The sequence below is a fragment of the Dreissena polymorpha genome, chromosome 2 (assembly GCF_020536995.1).
Source record: "Dreissena polymorpha isolate Duluth1 chromosome 2, UMN_Dpol_1.0, whole genome shotgun sequence".
NCBI lineage: Eukaryota > Metazoa > Mollusca > Bivalvia > Myida > Dreissenidae > Dreissena > Dreissena polymorpha.
This window is the reverse complement of record NC_068356.1, coordinates 148,190,805-148,214,294: the sequence shown is the minus strand read 5'-3', so window position 1 is coordinate 148,214,294 and position 23,490 is coordinate 148,190,805. Positions and strand designations below refer to the sequence as shown.

General features: G+C 34.9%; 1 protein-coding gene across 12 annotated transcripts in view; it reads left to right on the top strand.

Annotated features, from left to right (window-relative positions):
* Window positions 1-3,890: 3,890 nt before the first annotated feature.
* The window catches only part of LOC127869384 (phosphatidylinositol 4-phosphate 5-kinase type-1 alpha-like), a 75,630-nt gene continuing 56,030 nt past the window's right edge, over window positions 3,891-23,490 (top strand). For all 12 annotated transcript variants that reach the window (XM_052411920.1, XM_052411917.1, XM_052411915.1 and 9 more), the window contains exons 1-3: window positions 3,891-4,113; window positions 17,225-17,256; window positions 22,908-23,033. In XM_052411920.1, the coding sequence (XP_052267880.1) occupies window positions 4,083-4,113; window positions 17,225-17,256; window positions 22,908-23,033 (189 nt within the window). In that variant the 5' untranslated portion in view covers window positions 3,891-4,082. The remainder of the gene's footprint in view (window positions 4,114-17,224; window positions 17,257-22,907; window positions 23,034-23,490) is intronic.

Sequence of the window (23,490 nt, the reverse complement as noted above, 5' to 3'; positions counted from 1 at the left end):
TTTATATTATACTTATCTGTCTTCGTCCTAGGAATTTCTTTTACATTGTATATTGGGCTGTTTAAAAATAATAGAGAAAAGTATATATTTGCGGTTATAATGTTTAATTCCTCAATGATGGTTGAAAATAATGTCTAAACAAATGATATGGGTATATAATGGTTCGCATATTTAGAAAACAGACCACATGAAACATTGTGTTTGTAATTGTATAAATAAATTATATATCAAGGGAGTTTCAGTTGAAGGAGCGGCTTCCTTTGCGATCGGTTTACATCGTTTATCGTTTGTAAAGTCGCCATGAATAGAGGAATTGCGCAGTCAGTAATATAGATTACCGGTAAAAATACCCAATCGTGTAAATTGTAATAATTCTAACTGTTGTCGAATTGTGCGTTTCTTTAGAATGTTAAAATATTAAGCATCTGTCCTTCATACGGAAAAAGTAACTCGGCTTGTTTTAAAATGTGGAAATAAAGTATTTTGTGAATAATGAAATAAACATTACGTCTATTATAAAAAACAATATGCACAATCAGAAAAATAAATATATGGACATACGCACGATATCAATTTCTCATGCTTCACTGTATATAGCTGTTTTTAAAACGATAAACCCTACACTGCCTCTCTAAAAAGGGTTAAGAGAAGGGACGACCCGAGCCTGTCTTTGACGGACCCGGACAGCAAGACGTTACGTCTGACTAAGACGTGGCGTATTGCTAAATAACAAACATTACACATTATAAACGTGTACAAAAGAAAATATGTCCACGGTCCTACTGACATTCATGTTCTTTTGTATGACAAATGCCATAAATCTACGTCATGTATTAAAAAACACACACAAACACACACTATACTAGCAGTACTTATTTCATATGTATTTTTCTCTTCCTGAGTATTACAAGTGTGTTTCTTTTGACGACTTTGCAAAATAAAAAAAACAGTATCCTCTTCATCGTGGATGAACATCAACCTCAAAGGTTAGTTTGGTCTATGCTGAGTAATGCCTCAATTCAACACAGTTTATTAATAATTATAAGCTAATCATCTGTTAAAACATAAAACATTAAGTAAACACATTAAATACCAGTAGCGTTCGCACCATGATACAATAAATATATTTATTTTAAAACGTATTACTCCACTCATGGCATTTTGGGCAATGATTAATTCAATGATTAATTTTCAAAAATGTTTTTGTTCATGTTTAGTCACCGCAATGTCTTTTCAGTGCGACTGTTTTCTGGGCTATTAACACGTTCACATGTATAGAAATAAATCTAGAAAACATTTGTAGTGAAAACATTTCGCACAAATCAAATTGTTACAAAAGTTAACCGCTGTATGTTGTGCACTAAACGCAAATAAGAAGTCAATCGAATAATTTATGTCCTTGTAACCACGGAGGTATCAAAGGGCTAGGATGATAAATTATGAACACGTACAATACAAAATTCTGCTTTCTGAAACGTAAGTGTCAGCATGATTTATCAAAATTGCATATCATGATGCTACGTACAATATCATAAATCCTTAAAAAATATACATACATAGTTAGTATATATGTGAATATGACAATAATGTACAATTATTGAAATAAATTGTAGCTCCATATTTAAACTATATATCTTTGCAAAAACATTTTACTTCTTCTGCTGCAAGAAAAAAACTTATCGAAACAAACATGTTTTATTGTTTAACATGCAGTTTTTGTAGTAACAATAGAACAAGCAACACGATTTTTTTTCTCGTGAATCGTGTTTTAACAATTTGTGAAAAGGAGAATACATGTACATCTTTAAAAGTTAGTAACCAAACCGAAGGCAGTCGCTCGTAATTCTCGTAAACGTTAAAATGTTGATCAGATTGAGTTAGCTAAATTTATTGATTTTATTACAACTGATGAATTAGGTTTAATTAATATTTGATATGTTTCAACTGCTCATACCTTTATAACTTTTATCATAGAAAATGTTAATCAACTGCGACGTGCATTATAATATTGATTTATAGGGAGTTCTCAACCTTGTGTCAGATTAAAATTAAATGTATAATGAAACACTGTGCACCATATAGCAAAAAAAACACTGAATGGTTAGACACATTGTGGAGATATATCTCCGTTTAAAAGTAATTGGGTGCAATTAATAAAATTATGAATCGTTACAAATGCGAAACAATTGAATAAATCTGAATGTTTTTGTAGTGTTCGTTTCATTTTATGACTATAGTTGGATTGCTTATACAAGGTTTAATATGATTGAAGTATTACATTTGGACCTAATATTTCAGTCAGGATGCTCGACGTTGAATGGTAAGCCTTTTGATCCGGAATACCCAGGTTCAATTCTTGCTTTGTTGTTTTTTTCAATACAGTTCGTGTTATAATACTTGTGTTCTGAACGGTGTTGACGCAATCGTGAACCGAACGTAAATTTTAAGTAACCAGCAAACCCATAGAACGCCCCGCTTTTCTGTGTTTCAAAGGTTGTTAGATAATGAATTATTTCTAATTAAGTATCCATGTGCTTATTTGTTTCGTTGAAATATAAAATCATAACTTAGTAAGCTTATTGATTGACTGCCAAGTCTATACTAGTAAAATCTTTTTTAAAGATTGTTTTTGCCGTGTAGTTATCGCGTGTATCTGTACGTAGTGTCTATCTGAAATGTCCGTCTGTAAATTTCATACTAGGTTTAGGAAAGGCTCTTTCTGTAAACATAGTCCCAAAGTATTTTAAATGACATTAAACGAACACCCATTAAATTATATCGTTCTTAATTTATGATGGATACAATACTGAATACATATACTACTATACTTCCAAGATGTTCTTCACGGAGACCACCGAACCAACATTTCATTTTTAACTGAAAAAAATACTTGAAAGAATGCAGACAGCTTTATGCGTTTTTCCAGGTTGGTTACAGGTATATGTATTTTTTAAAGCTATTTTTAAATATCGTCAATACAAATAACACATCATACAAATATAAAATACCAATGAAAATGTGTAATCTATATACATTTCAAAATTTGTTGTAAAATATTTTAACATTCCTAATCGATGAAAGATTGTTCCAAATCGTGTTCATGTATTCAGATATTATTCGAGGCGTAAGAAACAGTCATGATTTAGAACTATATTAAAAATATTGGCAATTTTAATGAATACGGCCATCTACAGCTTTGGAATAAGAGATAACCTAAGGTCTTTGGTATTGGACAAATATGGGGTAGGCCGGTAATACTTTCTACGGTTAAAATACAAAGGTCAGCACTTACATGTTCCAGAGTTATGAAGTCTAAGAATAAGTATAAGAAAGCACAGATTGATATAGCCCATAACCATACAAGAAAAACTGAAAAAATACCATTAAAACGATTGAACTAACAAAACTGACGGTAAAAGTAAGATTACACCTATTCCAATCACATAATGTGTGCCATTAAAACTCCTACTTTCTTGCCTTTCCTATCAAGTGTGGCAAGCCTGGTATCAATTCAAAAATGGATCCGTCCTCTTAAAATATTTTCAGCCAAAAAAATAACTTCTCGTAAATGCTACGAATGTAAAATTCGTCAAAATGCAAGCGGACTCAAAAAACGGGGTTCGGCACCGAAGAATATCCCTTCAATAAACGCACCGCAAACGTCCATCTTTCAATTTAGTCCCGGATGAAATGCACCATACACAGAATACGCAAAATTACCATTAAAACATGGTAGCAATCGTTTAATTTCGTTAAAACCAGAATAGAAAAGTAATTCATAAGAAATAGACAATACCCTCGAATGGACCATGGAGGGTGCAAAATTATTTAGTAGAATGTAACCTTAATTACATCGAACTTTTCTAAAAATACAACTTGTTATTTTCACGACACCCAAATATTCGCGCATGCGTAGATTAATAAAAACACCCAAGTGTACATTTTCCAACATTTATCGTATTTTTAACCCTTTTCAATAGACTGATACATATTTTTTACATAAAATGTAAGCATAATTACTACATATGATGACATACAATTTCGCCAGTTAATTCCGCTTGGGTTTGCGTCGAGCAAGAGAAATGGCAACCGCGAACGACATGGAATTGTCAGGTAGAAAATTTGCTCAAATTTAGTGACATTTCATAATCCAGATAAACCAGGACTGGTATTTTAAAAAGAAATATTTGTTTTTGAAAAATAAAGCTTCGAAACATATACCGCATCTGTTGGATTGATTAGGAATGTCATTGTAGTGATAGTTCATCATAACATTAACATTTCTCAGGTGTTAGGGTAGTCAATATAAATTGCCGCCTTAGAGTCTTTTGATGATTTTTGCTTTGGCAGACTCTTGGCGTCAATAGCTACGTTAGCGTTACCGATTGCCAAAATCGCCATTGGCGATTACAATTCCTGGCTGGCGATTAAAAATAAGATTTTCATGAAATTGGCGATTGAAAAAAAGACCCTATGCTTTACAAATGCACACTCTAAATGCCTGTTTTCAGACCGTATAAAACGCCAAAAACATCGCTAAGATTACACAATCATTACCCTTACCGGAAAGGCCCCAGGGGATAATGACGACGGCCTAGGTCAATAATCCACATGGCTAATGTCTTAAGTGGTCATGCTTTACACTGCGACCAGACTTTTCGAGTATTTGGGTTACTTGGAGATTTACATGATAATCACTGAAGCGTGCCGTGTAATGGCCTATGCTCTAGATGTTACGATTCAACGTCATCGAATCGACCAGTACGGAATTGTCATTTAATCAGATGGGCAGAGTTATGGCATTGACATAGCCACTTAAAACTAATTTCCAAAGAAACAACGATTTTGATTGGCTAAAAAAGTAGATATGAGTAACTTCCCTTTACGGTAGCTATGCGACATGAAAGACCGATTTCGAAAGCGAGTTGCAGATTCTGGGAAAAATGGATGCTGTGAACGAAAATGGAAAGTCAAAGCAACAGAAATTAACACAATTCTTTAGAAAAGAAAGCGGACAGAATAAGCTAAGGAAATTACCAAATGTTAGGTTCGCGATCCGAAGACGTCTAAAATAGTGCAGACCTGAATGCAGAATCGGAAACATCTACCTGTCAAGTCTCACGGTTTCGCCGTGAGTCTCACGGTTTTTGACATGGAATGACGGTCTCATGCTGACTAAGTAATTTCTCACGCATTTCTTCAAAAACAAAAAAAAAATGAAAAAAAGTAGTGTTTGGATTACATAAAATGTTGTATAATTACTACCGAGACGGGAGGGCTGTGGTTTCTAACCTAAATACCACATGTACCGAAAACTGTTTTACGGTGGTAACAGGGATCATATTTTCCCGCAACATCAATCGGTCCGGATATAAAAGTATCCGAAAATGTGTGTCCGAAATCATGACAAATTACGTTAAAATATATTAAATAAGGTGGTAAAATACATGTACAAGTACAATTCCCTTAGGCATTTTTTTAAACGGAACGAGTTTTCTCAAATGGTTTTATCATTTGGTATTTCATTGTTGTTTCGTGTGCTGTTTTATAAGACTTTTTTCATCGTTGTCAATATTATTAATCTGTGAAAGTCTATACCCATGTTTTAAATTGTTGTCGACACAATAATATCTTACAAACATGCACTGAACCAAACAAATGTATGTTTGTAGGTTGGCTACTGACAACAACAAACCAAATAATTAAGAAATAATTTGTTGTCAAATAACCCACGTCCGATAGTTTAGATGCGCAGGGATTTAATCACCAGAGCGAAGCATTTGAAACCACGAATCTAATTTTCCGGCCGTGAGTTATTCAACAATGAAGTACACGAATTATTTCGATTCTAACACGGTTTTACTAAAGATTTATTCAATGTATTTTATTTTTCTTGTGCACTATTTTATGTGAAGTTCCGCCCATAAAAATAACTTTCGGCTGTTCTGTCGATCAGATCCGCGACTTTCATTCATAATTTTATTACCGGATTATTACGCTGGTGGAAAATGTATCGGCATGTTTTGTTTAGTTACAGCGCGTGCATTCAGACGCGTCTTTTCGGGTGCGTCTTTAATCCGCTGTTCACAAGTTTTTGATTCTTGGTCTAACGTGCAATAAACGGGTCCTGACCAGTTTAGAGACTGCAGTGAATGGTTTATCACACATAATCGAGATAAGAATGTCATTAGGGTGTGTTAGCATGTCCACTGTGTAATCGATTTCATGACATGGGAATTTTAATAGCAAACAGAATCGGACCGACTGTTTGGGATTTTCAATCGGTCTTTCATAACCCCAATCGGTCTAGGACCGACAAAACCGAAAAAAATATGATCCCTGGGTGGTAATGTATCATTATCACTACGCCACCGGTGTCTGTGTAAACAAAAAAATCTCCTGCAAAATGTCAGCAAGTGGCTCACCAGCGAAGAAAATTTTTCAAGCAAAAAAAGGGCTAATTTCAGACAAAAATAGTCTTAATTTTGCTCAGGACATTTTCAGGTGGGGCATGCCCCCGGACCCCCCTAGGTTTGGCGACTAAGTTTTTTTTCCTTAGCGCCAACCTAGAATAGTCCACTCTATCTTTTTAATAGCGAGAGTTCCGACACGAATTTCGGTCACATCACTCCTGAATTTAAATACACACATATTTGTGACTATTGTGAAAGAACGTTGCCTAAATAGTATTAATTGAGCAAAATATATCGAAATTTACCTGTTAATAAACTATATTTCGAGTTTGTTTCATCCAATATAAATCCTTGTATAGTAAAGGGTTCATGTTATCTCCCTTGAACTGGAGGTTAAATTCAACTATGTTTGTAACTGAGTTCAAACACAAAAATTAAGTGTGCAATATGCGCAAAACAGTAAGAAATGAAATTGGAAATAGTAAGAAGATGAAGCAAAAAAAGAATTATAACTATTATAACTCAAAATATTAGAATCGACAGTAACAAAATACCTCAAAAGTAAAAGGTACGAAATAGCTATGGTACGAAATAACAACAACAACAACAATGCCAAAATGGCTGCCTTTGAGAAAATGATCGCTCCATGTCTATGATTTTAAATGTTATACAGGTAATTTTTGTGATTTAAGTTCATATTTTTCAAACAAAAGGTAGATTGCAGATACATACACTTGTAAATACTGTAATTCTCATAATAATATTGTATTTATTTTTCGTTATGGTTTTTACAGACCGGAGTTTCAGCGTTCAGATTTATTCTGAACGCGAATTATTTCAGCTAGGTGTTAGGGCTGTGGCACTTTGGATTTGATTAAGTGGCTCACATGCGGTGTTTACCCTTTCCAAGATCGATGCGTATAATCCCGAGTCTATCGCTTCCCCGATACATGCGTTTAGTACTGTCTCTATCGATTACCGCATACATAAGAATTTTTCCGTGTCTACAGGCTTTTTCCGCCCTATGCCACGGGTCCGAAATTCGGCCCCATTCCCAATGCAAATCTGGTTGTTTTTTTCCCAATTGAAAAAAAAATTCCCAATTCAAAAAAAAAAATTTTTTTTTTTTTTTTTTTACCCTTTAAATATATAAGTTGACCTGATCTGGTGTAGAAAATAGAAAGTATTGCATAATTAAATTATCTGTTGCCTTGAATTTGTTTTAAGAACTGTAAAATATGTTAATGATTATTTAAGACTTTCCTTTTTTTCCTCAAAATCCGGCGCTTCCCGCGATTTTTTTCACCTCAAAAAGGCCAAGCCTTTCCCCCAAATTCAGATAAAAAAAACCTGCACTAATCACACATGTTCATAATATTTTGTAAAATTTTAATAATAAGTTATCAAAATAGTCGTTATTTACCAGTTAACGGCTTCTTTGAAATATAAGAAACACTGTTTTAAATAATTTACATGCGATAATTTTTCCCAATTGAGCCAATTTTGCGATTAATTTTTTTCCCAAAATGGGGGTTTTCACGACGCGAAATTCCCAAAATTCCAGTGTGGCGTTTTCCCAAAATGGAGCGGAAAAAGCCTGGTCTATCCATTACCCGATAATCCCGTATATTCCCAATATCCATTTTCAACTGCAAATTCTGATTTATATTGACGACAAAAGTGCTCAAGAAAACTCATTAACACAGACATCCAACATTTTTCTAAAGTATCAAATGAATTTCGGCATATGTTTCTATTTAAAGATTTGATGAAATAGGTGTCCAATCGGGACAAGGATAGTCCAACACGCGTAAATAACTTAATGTGGTGTGCGCGCATCGTGTACAGTTCATGTCCTTTTACAAATTGTAGCAGCAAATAAATACATGTATATGCCCATGATATTTTCGTGTCCAGTGTTGGTCTTGACAAAAAGCGCGCGAAAATTGGCGTGGGTGTATTTATTTATACACAAAAACTGCGTAGCGCCGACAACATTGTAAAAGCTTAGTAGTAAATTTCCATTTGAGTATCGGGGTATCTCGCAAATGATTTTGACATTTTCCTGAATAAAATAAAAGTAATAAACACTGTATCATTTTCATAATTTAGTTCCTTCAATATTGCAACAATTAATGTGCTGTATCTGATTGCACGCAAAGTGCCGTGTAAAGTTCACAGGCTTTTTCCGCTCCATTTTGGGAAAACGCCAGACTGGAATTTTGGGAATTTCGCGTCGTGAAAACCCCCATTTTGGGAAAAAAATTAATCGCAAAATTGGCTCAATTGGGAAAAATTATCGCATGTAAAAAGTGTTTCTTATATTTCAAAGAAGCCGTTAACTGGTAAATAACGACTATTTTGATAACTTATTATTAAAATTTTACAAAATATTATGAACATGTGTAATAAGTGCAGGTTTTTTAATCTGAATTTGGGGAAAAGGCCTGACCTTTTTTGAGGTGAAAAAAATCACGCAAAGCGCCTGATTTTGAGGAAAATAAGGAAAGTCTTAAATAATCATTAACATATTTTACAGTTTTTAAAACAAATTCAAGGCAACAAATAATTTAATTATGCAATACTTTCTATTTTCTACACTGGATCAGGTTAACTCATATATTTTAAGGTTAAAAAAAAAAAAAACATTTTTTTTTTTTGGAATTGGTAATTTTTTTTTTAATTGGGAAAAAAACAACCAGATTTGCATTGGGAATGGGGCCGAATTTCGGACCCGTGGCATAGGGCGGAAAAAGCCTGGTTCATATTCTTTTACAACAACCAATTAACAGTGTCATCTATATTTAGATTTTATGCAACATGTACAAGTCATTTTCTGGAAATTGGGAGAAAGTAAAATTGATTTTTCGAAAATAAACCAACGTTTTTTTCCATTTAATTTGTCATAATTATTAATATTTTGTGTTGTCTGTGTATGTTTGTTTGGTTCTCATTTGTTTTTAGCAAATCTTATGAAAATTAATATCATAATGGTTAATGTTTAAAGCAAGTCCCGTTTCCGAGATCATATACGAGAATTACTTCGACATGTTAACTGACGTAAGCAATTATTGTTTTGACAGACGACACGTGTTTATCTAAAGTTTGTGTTTTTGTAATACGCAGGATATTGGATTATCGCTGCTTGATTGAGCAATAAAACAAAGACACAGTCGGCGGTTTTCAGTAGGCCTTTTGTACTGACCAACATAATAATTAATAGTGCACATGCTTATATAATATTTAGGGATAAAACACACGGGATACTAGACACTTTGTGTTTGTTTGGGCCATAAAACGCAATCCCGGTGGCTTTTTTCAGTAGCACACGTGTCCAGAAACTAACGAGTTCGGGTAATAAAGCACAGAGATTATGATCTGAAAACTGCATGGAGCCTGAAATGAAACAAAATGCCGACAAATCAAAATATTAACCGCCTAATGTTTCAGTATTTATTGTCAATAACACACTGAATAAAATTATGTTTTACTTGAAAAAAGTGTGGCTTTGTTGTTCATTCAACATCATGCATTGTTTAGAATACAAACTTAAAATTTATATGGTTAGAAGGAGAATTTATTTCTCTACAAGATTTACATTGACACAAATGATGTGAAATGCAAGGAACTAAGTGAAAATTAAGCCTAAACAAGACAGGTGTAACAGTTGAGAAATTTTCCAATATTTTCCAAATAACCCTATTGAGATGGTGTACCGGTAGTCAGGCTTATCAGCTGTATATGGAGTCACTTATATCAGAACAGCAGGACTGGTATTGGTCTGGGGTGGCAAATCAGATAAGGGGTCTATCAGGGAAAGGGTTAAGAAAGATGTGGGTGGTTGCTGACTTTATTGCAGTGTTTGTTTATTCATTCAACTTAATGCTGTGGGATATAAAAACAAACGCGTGTGAACTACAAGGATGTGTCTCTCCCATGCCACATTACATGATAGTGCTGCAACAATACGCCTAAAACCGTATTGCAATATATTGTCAGTTCAAAAATCCGTATTGCAATTTATTACAATATATTGTAAACCAACTTAATTACATGAACATAATCTTTGTATTGTATGTTTATGTTCTAGTTATATCCTATTGGCATTTCTAGCCTTTTTTACAAAATGCATTATAAACAATTTACCCTTTTTTTTGCTTTACTAAGCATTACGTCCATAAAGTCAAACTCAACTTCGTTTCATTTGCCATTTTGAGAACTATTATAAAAGCCAACAAGAATAATAATAACCAGAAAGAGAACTGTGGATGTTAAAAAGGTGGTTGTGTAACTTACCAGAATGCTGTAACATAATTTTTTTTTATTATCTTATTATTTATTATCGCAAAACATTATGCGGATTGCGTATTGCGATATATACTGATATACCGGTATATTGTTGCAGCACTATTACATGATACATCTTGAATCCTCACTAGTCATGCTAGTTCATATAAATGGACTCCCAGAGCCTTGGATAATTTTTGCTGTGACAGCTCTGGGAGTCCCTTCATAAATACAACCGCAGTTCTGCACAGCTTATCAGTGCGCATCATTAACCAGAAGTCGTTCCTGACCAATTAAGAAAAGCTATGAATAAACTTCAAGAACACATTAAATTGACCTCAATGGCAACCTACAGACGTTATCCTTTGCATGAATCCTTAAAATATTTCAACACACTATTCTTGTTAACATTTTTATGTTTAAATGTTGGACCAGTATGAATATTCGAAAATCGTTATTGACTTAGGCTATATCACAAATGACGATGTACAAATGATTAGTGTACTGCAACAATACCGAAAGCGACACTTGAAGTCTGCAACATTGCAACAGTTGTTCAATATAGTGAAGCGTTTGAAAGAATAACAAAGTAAATAAAAAAGCAATATTTCTTGCATTTATGGTACAATTTGCATAAGTTTGTGCTTTAGACAGGTAAATGTTGATAAGTTTTTGCAGTATCAGTGTTCCTTAGCCCTTGCAGTGGTGATCAAATTTTGCACATTTTGACAATAGACGCCGCATTGCAACTCGCAGCAACTCTTGTGGTTATAAAGCAGAGAGTTGAATTATTGCAACTAGAATCCTCACTTGAACTTATCAAGAGTTTGTTGAAAATATTATTGTGCTTTTTTAACATTTGTCACTACTTTCACCTCTACATATAGGACTGGTGGACTTCAAAAATGATATTACTTTAATAGCCGTAAACAGTATGGCTGAAAAATCTTATCAATGGTGGGGGAGAGTTCTTTCGTTTAGAATAGAAAAACTAAGATTATTAATATACAATTGGTTTATGAAATTTAATATCTGATGGTCTTAACCTGGGTAAATTATGGGGGCTTTTTCAAAAACGTAATCGATTCATCAGAAGTTTAAATTGGTTTTTCATGCATTTTCTGAATAAATATGCACACATGTAGCACACTCAAGGTTTTGATTTAAGCAAGTTATTTTAATATACCGGTATAGTGTTCATATAAAAAAAATAGTGAACATTTGGGAAAATTTAAAATTTCTGGTTTCCTCACCTTAATGTTTCACATCCAATCAGATGTTCCTGTAAAAATGTCTCACTTAGCTTATTTTTTCAATACACAATGCATGATACATGTATATATTTTTTACCAATGAATAAGGAATCTAAATATGTGTATAAAAATTATCATTCAATGTTATGCTCTTCATTATGATATTCACAGCAATCATGTTTGGAGATGAATTTCATCATGGGGTGGGAGCGGTGGTGGAATAGTTGTGATTTTTTGCATGGAAGCCGTTGAAAACCCAATTCATTAAAAGTTGATGATTTTAGTGTTTATTTTCACAAATCATTCAGTTTAACAACAGCAATAAGAACACTAATCCTCAGCTTTGATTTATTTGTACACACATGATCAGTGATTCGTTTTGAAATCTACATCAATGAGTCCCCGTGACTCGCATGTTTGAAACAATGGGTCCAAACTGAAAACAATGGGTCCCAGATTGTTACAAATAATCTACTGAGTACTAAACATGATACACCATAGCTAGGGGCTCTTTTATGCAATTTTACAGCTAAAAACAGAAATAGGTTTATAGCAAGTAAAATCTTTATTATCCCCACGCTTTTTGAAAAAAAGGTGGGGATATTGTGGTTATCTCCGCCGTCCGTCCGTCTGTCCGTCCGTCCTGGCCACTATCTCCTCCTACACTAAAAGCACTAGAACCTTGAAACTTACACACATGGTAGCTATGAGCATATGTGCGACCCTGCACTATTTGGAATTTTGATCTGACCCCTGGGTCAAAAGTTATAGTGGTTGGGGTGGGGCCGCGTCAGAAATTATCACTCATTTTTTTAGGTTATTTTACATTTACTTCTTTATTTCTACACCGATTCACTTCAAATTGATACTGGACCTCTCTTATGACAATACGGTCAATCTCAACCATGCATGGCCCCATTCCCAACCCTGGGGCGCCCCGCCCACATAGGCCACACCCACCAAAAATTTCCATTTACTATAATTTTTTCATTTCTACACGGATTCACTTCAAATTGATACTGAACTTTTGTTATGACATTAGGGTCAATCTCAACTATGCATGGCCCCAATCCCAACCCTGGGGCGCCCGCCCACATAGGCCACACCCACCAAAAAATTCCATTTACTATAATTTTTTCATTTCTACACGGATTCACTTCAAATTGATACTGAACTTCTCTTATGACATTAGGGTCAATCTCAACTATGCATGGCCCCATAACCAACCCTGGGGCCCCGCCCACATAGACCACACCCACCCAAAATTGCCTTTACTATAATTTCTTCATTTCTACACCGATTCACTTCAAATTGATATTGAACTTCTCTTATGACAATACAGTCAATCTCAACTATGCATGGCCCCATTACCAACCCTGGGGCGCCCCGCCCACATAGACCACACCCACCCAAAATTGCCTTTTACTATAATTTCTTCATTTCTACACCAATTCACTTCAAATTGATACTGAACCTCTCTTATGACAATACGGTCAATCTCAACTATGCATGGCCCCATTACCAACCCTGGGGCCCCGCCCACATAGACCACACCCGCCCAAAATTGCCTTTTACTATAATTTCTTCATTTCTACACCGATTCACTTCAAATTGATACTGAACTTCTCTTATGACAATACGGTCAATCTCAACTATGCATGGCACAATTACCAACCCTGGGGCGCCCTGCCAACATATGTCACACCCACCCAAAATTGCCTTTCACTATAACTTCTTCATTTCTACACCAATTCACTTCTAATTGATGATGAACTTCTCTTATGACAATACGGTCAATCTCAGCTATGCATGGCCCCATTACCAACCCTGGGGCACACCTAGGTCAAACATTCGGCGTGGGGATACGCGTCGGCCTCTGCCGCGCCATTTCTAGTTTGTTTTACTTTTAATAACAAACAGTGAAACATATGACATCTTAAACAGAGAACTTTTAACATCTTTAACAGTTTCGACTGACTAGTGTTTTAATAAATTGGATGACTAGTGTTTATAATTTTTTTGTCAAAATAAGCCCTTTCAAACAGTGTGACAAAAGACAATTTCTGCTTTGGTCAAAAGGTTTACACCTTCAATACAGATTTAGTGTAACAACACTCATACATGTACTGTATTTAAGGTGTGTAGGCTTCTCGCCTTGATTTTTCTCAAAACAAATAAATAAAAGATACTTCGTATTTCAGAACTTGCAAATTTTAAATTGTCACTTTAGAAAAAACAACAATGAACAATTAATCCAGAGAAGTATAATAGCATTGCTTTACTATATAACTGTCTGCCCTCACAACAGACGAACGCAAAATGTGTTTTCCGCCGTTTATTCTTCACATTTAAACCACATGGTTTACATTGAGGCTGCGTTATTGATAAATACCTACACAACGAATTTAAATTGTTGATGGTCAATTTTTAAAACCTTTTTGGGTGGCATTTTCTTTGTTTACCATCCGGGACAGCCAATTAAACGTCCAACAAACTTTTATTAAAACGCCGTACTGATTGGATAATTGATATATTTCAACCAATCCAAATACGCGTATTACATTCCGAATGTAGTAATGTTACTTCCGTTCTACATTTGTTTTTCAAAACGGTGTTTACATGTGTTTCACTTATCTCCATGAATCAAACTCTGTATCATGTACAACTTTGACGATGTTGAAAATCAGAGTTTTTAAACAATGCGTTTCAAGTACGCACATGTTTGAGAATGATGAGTCCCCAGAAAAAAACGTGCGTCTGGCACGCGGGACGCACAGCAAAATAAATCACTGCATGATTGTGTGTAAAAAAATAATATATCATTTTTTTGGGGGGGGGAAACCTTAATTCCATTGGGAATTTTTAGTTTCCATTGAGGAAAAATACATACTTTGTTCCATTGGGAATAGGGCTGATTACCAGACCCAATTTTGAATGGAAAACCCCCCACTGTGTTTCATATATGAGTCACAAAAACAATTAGGTAGATCTCCGTAAAATGGCAAAATATCTGTCCCTTCTATGTCAGGTATATGTCTATAATATCAAAATTTCAACTTTTGTACAAGGTTTTAGTTATTTAGGATTCGGTTTATAAGCAAGTTTCATGATTACAACAATCACAAGATTATTTTAAATGGGACCAAATAGTCCCTAGTGTGACTCTAATATACATCACATACATGTGTAAGCACATGCAAGACAATGTTTAAGAAGGATTATCCAAAATGAATGATAAGCAATCTCACACATACAAGCTATCAATAATAGTTGTTACAGCAAATGCATGCCATAACTTAGGGATTTATCATAACTAAAAGAATGGCAGGGGCCTAAAAAGGGGCATGGTGACCTCTTCAATAAAAAATCCTTTGATGGTAAACTTTGCATATTGTAAGTTACCTAATGTGCTGTTTAAAATCATTACTTATGATCAGTCGTCTGTTCAGCATTTTTTCCATGAAATATGGTCTTAATTTTCATCTCGCTGCCTGTTATTCAGATTCTTATCTAAATATGGATCTAACAATCAACGACAGATAAAACGGGCGCCATTATTCCAGACAAGCTTAATGTCTTGCTTCACATTTTTTCAACGAGTTTTGTTTATTGTATTTCAAAAAATTAAATGAAATTTGTTTTGACAGTATCAATGGGGTTTATGTAACTCAAACTGTCAGTATCCAAAATGTATAGTTCAAAGCTTTGATTTTATCACATTTCCAAAGTCAAAACATGATCAACTGCGTATGGCAGCTTTATTATGTTAAGTCAACGAAATCCAATTGTAGAAAATTAATTATTATAAATTATTATAATTAATAATTATAATTGTTATAAATTACCAAACTTACCTTTTGTAGCATTTTCCATTATAATAATAAATATTGATACATTTTATATAAGCAATGTTAATTGTGTATTATATCTCATGTAATTCCATTGACATGGGACATTGTGGTGCCTACTCTGGGGAACTGACAGAAATCCATGTTATAAAAATGGCTATATTTCGTCAGCAACAATTGAAAACAATGTTGCAGTTAATAATTTTCATAAATGGCATCAATAAATGATATTGTAGAAGTGTTATGTATTACTTATGCAACCATTAAAAAAAAAAAAGTAGTAATTGAGATGTCTGTACCCACGCAAGCGTCTGCAAGTGGAAGCATTACTACGGAAATCCCAATTGTAGAATGTGTTTTTTTTTCAGAAAATGACCAAATGGATTTGTAAACTTGTGTTGCACTTTTCATGATAATGATTGCCTAATGTTGAGCAGCCAGTATATGGCAGTTAATTACTGAAGCAGATTAGACCAGTGCAAACATGACCCAAGGGCAGTATTTGTTATCAGTTAATTAATTAGCCCATTATTGCAAATGAGAGCAGGTGTGAGAATGAAAGCTTATCTGTGATGGCTAAGATCAGTAACCACTTGTTAAGACAATCAATCATTAGGAATGTTGTTTTGTAATCATGGTAATTGTTGTTATGTTGTAATAATTTGTCAGCAAGAGATAAAGATTATTATGCCCCCCTTCAAAGAAGAGGGGGTATATTGTTTTGCATATGTCGGTCGGTCGATCGGTCCACCAGATGGTTTCCGGATGATAACTCAAGAACGCTTAGGCCTAGGATCATGAAACTTCATAGGTACATTGATCATGACTGGTAGATGACCCCTATCAATTTTCAGGTCACTAGGTCAAAGGTCAAGGTCACAGTGACTCGAAATAGTAAAATTGTTTCCGGATGATAACTCAAGAGTGCTTAGACCTAGGATCATGAAACTTCATAGGTACATTGATCATGACTGGCAGATGACCCCTATTGATTTTCAGGTCACTAGGTCAAAGGTCAAGGTCACAGTGACTCGAAATAGTACAATGGTTTCCGGATGATAACTTACATTAGGTCAAAGGTCAAGGTCACAGTGACAAAAAACGTATTCACACAATGGCTGCCACTACAACTGACAGCCCCTATGGGGGGCATGCATGTTTTACAAACAGCCCTTGTTTTTCAAAGCGGCGCAATAGGGGGCATTGTGTTTCTGACAAGCACATCTCTTTTTTTAATTTAACTTTGTTCTCTTGTTATTATAATTACTTAAAACTATGCTACATGTAAATGTTGCAATGTTGTAAGTAAATTAATTAAAAGTTTTTTTTCAAAAATACGAAAATCTGTGAGTAAGTTCTCTTAACCATAGTTGAAAGCTTGTGAATGATATTCTCAGCAATGTTTCATGTTTGTCTGTTACAGTGTCAAGGCAGTACAAGTCCCAAGTGTCAGAGGTAAGTGACTCATATTTTTTGTTCAATGGCTGTATTTAGTTAAAATGGTTTGTCACCCTGTTCTGCACATCTTGTTGTCCAAAACCATTTGACAGAGTTGTGCTCCCCTCTGACTTCTCTTGAATCACATCCAGATCACGCATATACAAAAGTAACATGAATTGTCATAGCCAGCTGGTCCGCCATCTGCGTCGTGCCAAAACCTTAACTTTGGCTCTAAAATCAAAGTGTTTCCACCTCCAACTTTGAAACTTCATATGTAGCTGCACCTTGATGAGTTCTACACGCCATACCCATTTTTGGGTCACTAGCCCAAAGGTCAAGGTCACTGTGACCTCTTAAAATTAAAAGAAATAAATTAAAACTGCACCTGTAGCCGAGCGTTGGCAGCCCCTGTGCGGTGCTCTTGTTTAAACATTACAATAATAAACTTACCGGTTCATATTCCTGAAATTAGGCTTCCTGAAAAGGCTGGACTGCCGGTCTTGTCCAGCAAAATTCTTTACGGTCCCACGAAGTTTCTAATATTGCACGTCCTTGTGACAGGCCAAAAAAATTATGACTAAATACCGAAAAGTTTAATACTTGCCAAAAGAACTAAAACACCCCATTAGAATCACTTTTTTCGTGAATTTCGAGCCTTTTAAGCCCATTTGAGGCTGAGCTTTTGTGACCGGTCTTTGTCCGTCGTCCGTCCGTCTGTCTGTCGTCCGTCCACATTTGTTCGAAACACTCTAGAGGCCACATTTATTGTCCGATCTTCATGAAACTTGGTCAGAAGCTTTGTCCCAATGAAATTCTGGTCGAGTTTGAAACTGGGTCGTGCCGGGTCAAAAACTAGGTCACTAGGTAAAAAAAGGAAAAAACTTGTAAACACTGTAGAAGTCACATTTCATGCCCAATCTTCATGTAACTTTGTCAAAATGCTTGTCTTAATGATTGGTTGAGTTCAAAAGTGGTTCCGGTTCGTTGAAAAACATGGCTGCCAGTGGGTGGGGCAGTTTTCCTTATTTGGCTATAGAGAAACCTTGTAAACACTCTTAGAAGTCACAATTTTTGCCCAATCATCATTCATCATGAATGTTGGTCAAAACATTGGTTTTATTGATATCTCGGATGAGTTTGAAAATGGTCCAGATCGGTGGGCGGGGCATTTTGCTGTATATGTATTTAGTGAAAACATGTGAACTCTCTAGAATTCACATTTTTGGCCCAATTTTCATGAAATTTGGTTAGAACATTTGTTTCCTTGATATGAGAGTTGAGTTCGAAAATGGTTCCGGTCAGTTGAATAATATGGCTTCCGGGAGGGGGGGGGGCAGTTTTCCTTATTTGGCTATAGAGAAACCTTGTAAACACTCTAGAAGTCACAATTTTTGCCCAATCATCATGAAAGTTGGTCAAAACATTGGTTTTATTGATATCTCGGACGAGTTTGAAAATGGTCCAGATCAATAAACATGGCTGCCAGTTGTCCGGGCATTTTTCTCTATATGTATATACATGTAGTGAAAACATGTGAACACTCTAGAAGTCACATTTTTGGCCCAATTTTCATGAAATTTGGTCAGAACATTTGTTTCCTTGATATGAGAGTTGAGTTTAAAAATGGTTCCGGTCAGTTGAATAACATGGCTGCGGGGGGGGGGGGGGGGGGGCAGTTTTCTCATATTAATATAGTAAAAAAAAGCTTGTGAACACTCTAGAAGTCACATTTTTTGCCCAATCACCATGAAACTTGGTGAAAAGATTGGTTTTATATATATCACATAATTAATGCCATAATTATTGCCTTTAGATTGTCCAAATTTTCATTATATTATACAAAAAATCCTTGTAAACACTCTAGAGGTCACAATTTTGTTTCAGATTTTATGAATCTTGGCCATAATATTTATTTTTGTAAGCAAAGTTTGATGTTTGGTAAGGGGGGTCAACTCAAAATATAGGTCACCTGGTCAGATCTTATAAAAACAAAATCACCCCATATGCCAGAGTTTTGGTTCAATAATGATAAAACTTGACCAGGATGTTTGTCTGGACAATATCTAGGTCAAGTTTGACATTTGGTAAATATTGAATGAACCAACTCCTCTCAGGTGAGCGAACTAGGGCCATCTTGGCCCGCTTGTTTGTCATAAAGAACACTTTAGAACGTGTCACTAGTTCTTAAAAGTGCTCTCCCTTTGTGTTTTTTTCGAAAACATCAATTTTATTGATTTGACATATTGCCATCTATCCAATTACAAAGGTTGTAACAAAAAACTACACATGAAAACTGATTGTGATTCTGATGATGGTATTGACTTTCAGGATAAAGAAGGCAACACCAACTGGTTATGATATTTTGTTATGAGTCTGACTAGAATTTAAAGCTGTTGTCCATCATACACTGTCCATCATACACTAGAACACTTTACTTTATCGAGTGTACTTATTCACAGCCTGCACATTGCAATAAATATGAGTTAAACTTTACTTAAACCTTCAGTTATAACTTCACACTGTTGGGTCAGGTGATAGAGAATACATGGTTGGTGCCGAGATGGAGAAAGTTTATCCGGTGAGGCTTAGAAAAAGAAAATAGGGCGAGCTTTAGCGAGCCCAATTTTTCTTTTTCGGGCCCAACCGGATAAACTTTCTCCATCTCGGCACCAACCATGTATTCTATTTATCCTGTTTCATGTCGTTGACACATTTTATCAAATACAAATAATAAATTGACATAACAATATAATTATTCTTGTCGAGCCTCCTACATGTACACAACATTCCAGACGAACGAATAACTACCGATTGTGTCACGTAAAAAATAGTTTCACTTTAAAATGTTCTTTTTAATACTTTCCGATTGAAAATATGAGAAGAAATAAAAAACGAATTGAGAATGTGATAATTTTCTTGTTAAAAAAAATGCAGCAGCAAAACAAAAACTAAATTGTATTTATCTTAATGACATTTTTAATCCATTGCCATAGAAATTGTTATCCTGCCGTAGGCCTAGCAAATAATTTTATTCCTATCGAAGTAAGCAATTATGAATGACAAACACACAATCCGAAATACAATTATGATTCGTTCGATGCTTTATTAAAAATAAATACCGTTAAAACCACAATGTCAAAATTTTTGTCCCTAAAATCCTGAGATAATATAGATAGCATGTTTCGTCTGAGAAATGATGTCACACTAGATAAGTCATAAATTGCGTCATCAAGTAATTGAAAATGATAAATACGGAAAGCTGGTTTGGTAATATATTTTAAAGAAGAACAAAAGGATGATATATAATATAACGACAACATTTATGATGCGTCTTAATAAATTTAAAACGTCAAATATTAGAATGTTAATCTAATGTTAATCGTCACAGCGTGCGTAGGAATACACTACTTCCTGTTGATCGGAGATATTAAAATTTTTCGACCCTGCAACAGAGGCAAGATAAAATGTTTGTCTAGACAGGCTAACTTTTCCATCAGCCTGTCAGGTTGACAGGCACTTTTTGGGACTTTTCAGGAAGCCTGTGAAATGGGACAAACAATTTTCCAGCATATGAGATGTCAAATGTCAACATATATTGAAGAGTCATTATTTTGAATAAGCATTTTTGAAATAAAATCAAACATGAAAGAGAAGTAAACATTTCACTGATTTACATGTTTGAATGCATACTTGGGAATATTTCTTGATACATGGACAGTGCATACAGATCACGCACAACATGGTAAGTTTATACAGATCAAGCACAACGTGGACAGTTTATACAGATAAAGCACAACATGGTCAATACATACAGATCAAGCACAACATGGTCAGTTTATACAGATCAAACACAACATGGTCTGTTTATACAGATCAAGCATTACATGGTCAGTTTATACAGATTAAGCACAACATGGTCAGTTTATACAGATCAAGTACAATATGGTCAGTTTATACAGACCAAGCACAACATGGTCAGTTTATACAGATCAAGCACAACATGGTCAGTTTATACAGACCAAGCACAACATGGTCAGTTTATACAGATCAAGCACAACGTGGTCAGTTTATACAGATCAAGCACAGCATTGTCAGTTTAAACAGACCAAGCACAACATGGTCAGTTTATACAGATCAAGCACAACATGGTCAGTTTATACAGATCAAACACAACAATGTTAGTGTATTCAGATCAAGCACAACATGGTCAGTTAATACAGATCAAGCACAACATGGTCAGTTTATACAGATCAAGCACAACATGGTCAGTTTATACAGATCAAGCACAACATGGTCAGTTTATACAGATCAAACACAACAAGGTCAGTTTATACATAGCAAGAGCATAAATTTCAATTTATACTAGAAAGTAAGGAGTTGAACTCAAATTATGAGGTTGCATTAAGTACAAAAAGTTTATTGACAAATCAAAAGTACTAGACACTTAAACATTAAATGGAAATGCTTGTTGATTTTATAAATTAGTTGTCTTACACAAGTGTTATTCTATTGTCATGCTGGACGAACAATTTGGCTTCATTCACAATCATTGACTGAACATCAAAGTTATGTTATAAGTATTGCTAAACAAAGTGAAGCTATTATGGTAATACATGTACTTATATTTGGATAAAATTGAAAAAAATGTTAGAAGTTAGAGAAAGCGCCTTATATTCCAGTGTAACTTGTATCCTGAAAAATTGCAATATACTGTTTGGTATTAGGAATTGAGCCAAATAATTCAGCCCCATTCCCAATTCCAAACAGTATTTCTCATTCTCAATACCAAACAGTATTTCTCATTCTCAATGTCAAACAGTATTTCTCATTCTCAATACCAAACAGTATATCTCATTCTTAATACCAAACAGTATTTCTCATTCTCAATATCAAACAGTATTTCTCATTCTCAATTCCAAACAGTATATCTCATTCTCAAATCCAAACAGTATTTCTCATTCTCAATACCAAACAGTATATCTCATTCCCAATTCCAAACAGTATTTCTCATTCTCAATACCAAACAGTATATCTCATTCCCAATTCCAAACAGTATATCTCATTCTCAATTCCAAACAGTATTTCTCATTCTCAATACCAAACAGTATATCTCATTCTCAATTATCAAACAGTATTTCTCATTCTCAATACCAAACAGTATATCTCATTCTCAATACCAAGCAGTATATCTCATTCTCAATATCAAACAGTATTTCTCATTCTCAATACCAAACAGTATATCTCATTCCCAATTCCAAACAGTATTTCTCATTCTCAATACCAAACAGTATATCTCATTCTCAATTCCAAACAGTATTTCTCATTCTCAATACCAAACAGTATATCTCATTCTCAATTATCAAACAGTATTTCTCATTCTCAATACCAAACAGTATTTCTCATTCTCAATACCAAACAGTATATCTCATTCCCAATTCCAAACAGTATTTCTCATTCTCAATACCAAACAGTATTTCTCAATAATACCAAACAGTATATCTCATTCTCAATACCAAACAGTATTTCTCATTCTCAATACCAAACAGTATTTCTCATTCTCAATACCAAACAGTATTTCTCATTCTCAATACCAAACAGTATATCTCATTTGTTCTGTCCCACACTTGATCGACAAAAATTATTGACCAGGTTTTTGTGTCCTACAGAGTGGTCAGTCAGAGAGAGGCAGTACGATGGTGGATGGTAAGACTCTGGGGACCATGGCCAAGGAACGGGAACGGAAGATTGGCCACAGACGAGTGGACGAGAAGGGATTGGTCACATACAAGAAGGTAACCTTCTGGAAACAAATCTGTGCTTAATGCATGTGTGTAAAGTGTTGTCCCAGATTAGCCCGTGCAAGCTGCTAAGGCTAATCAGGGAGGAAACTTTCCGCTTGTATGGAATATTTGTTTAATGAAGCCTTTGCTAAAGGAAAATCCTGTTCAGTGCGGACTGCACAGGGACGACACTTTACGCACATGCATTAAGGACAAGATTGGCCACAGACGGGTAGATCAGAAAGGCTAGTCACATACAAGAAGGTAACCTGCAGTCATGGAAAAACTGGCCTTTCCTCAGGACCTTCAATAGCAGAGGTTTCATTATTATTATCTCATTTGATAGTTATTACAGGACACAAGGCCCAGTCCCTTATAAATTTTACAGGACCTCACCGGATTATACCGGACATAATTAAATAGCAGTAAGAAGGACTATTAATGTTATTGTTTGTTTATACTTGTCCAA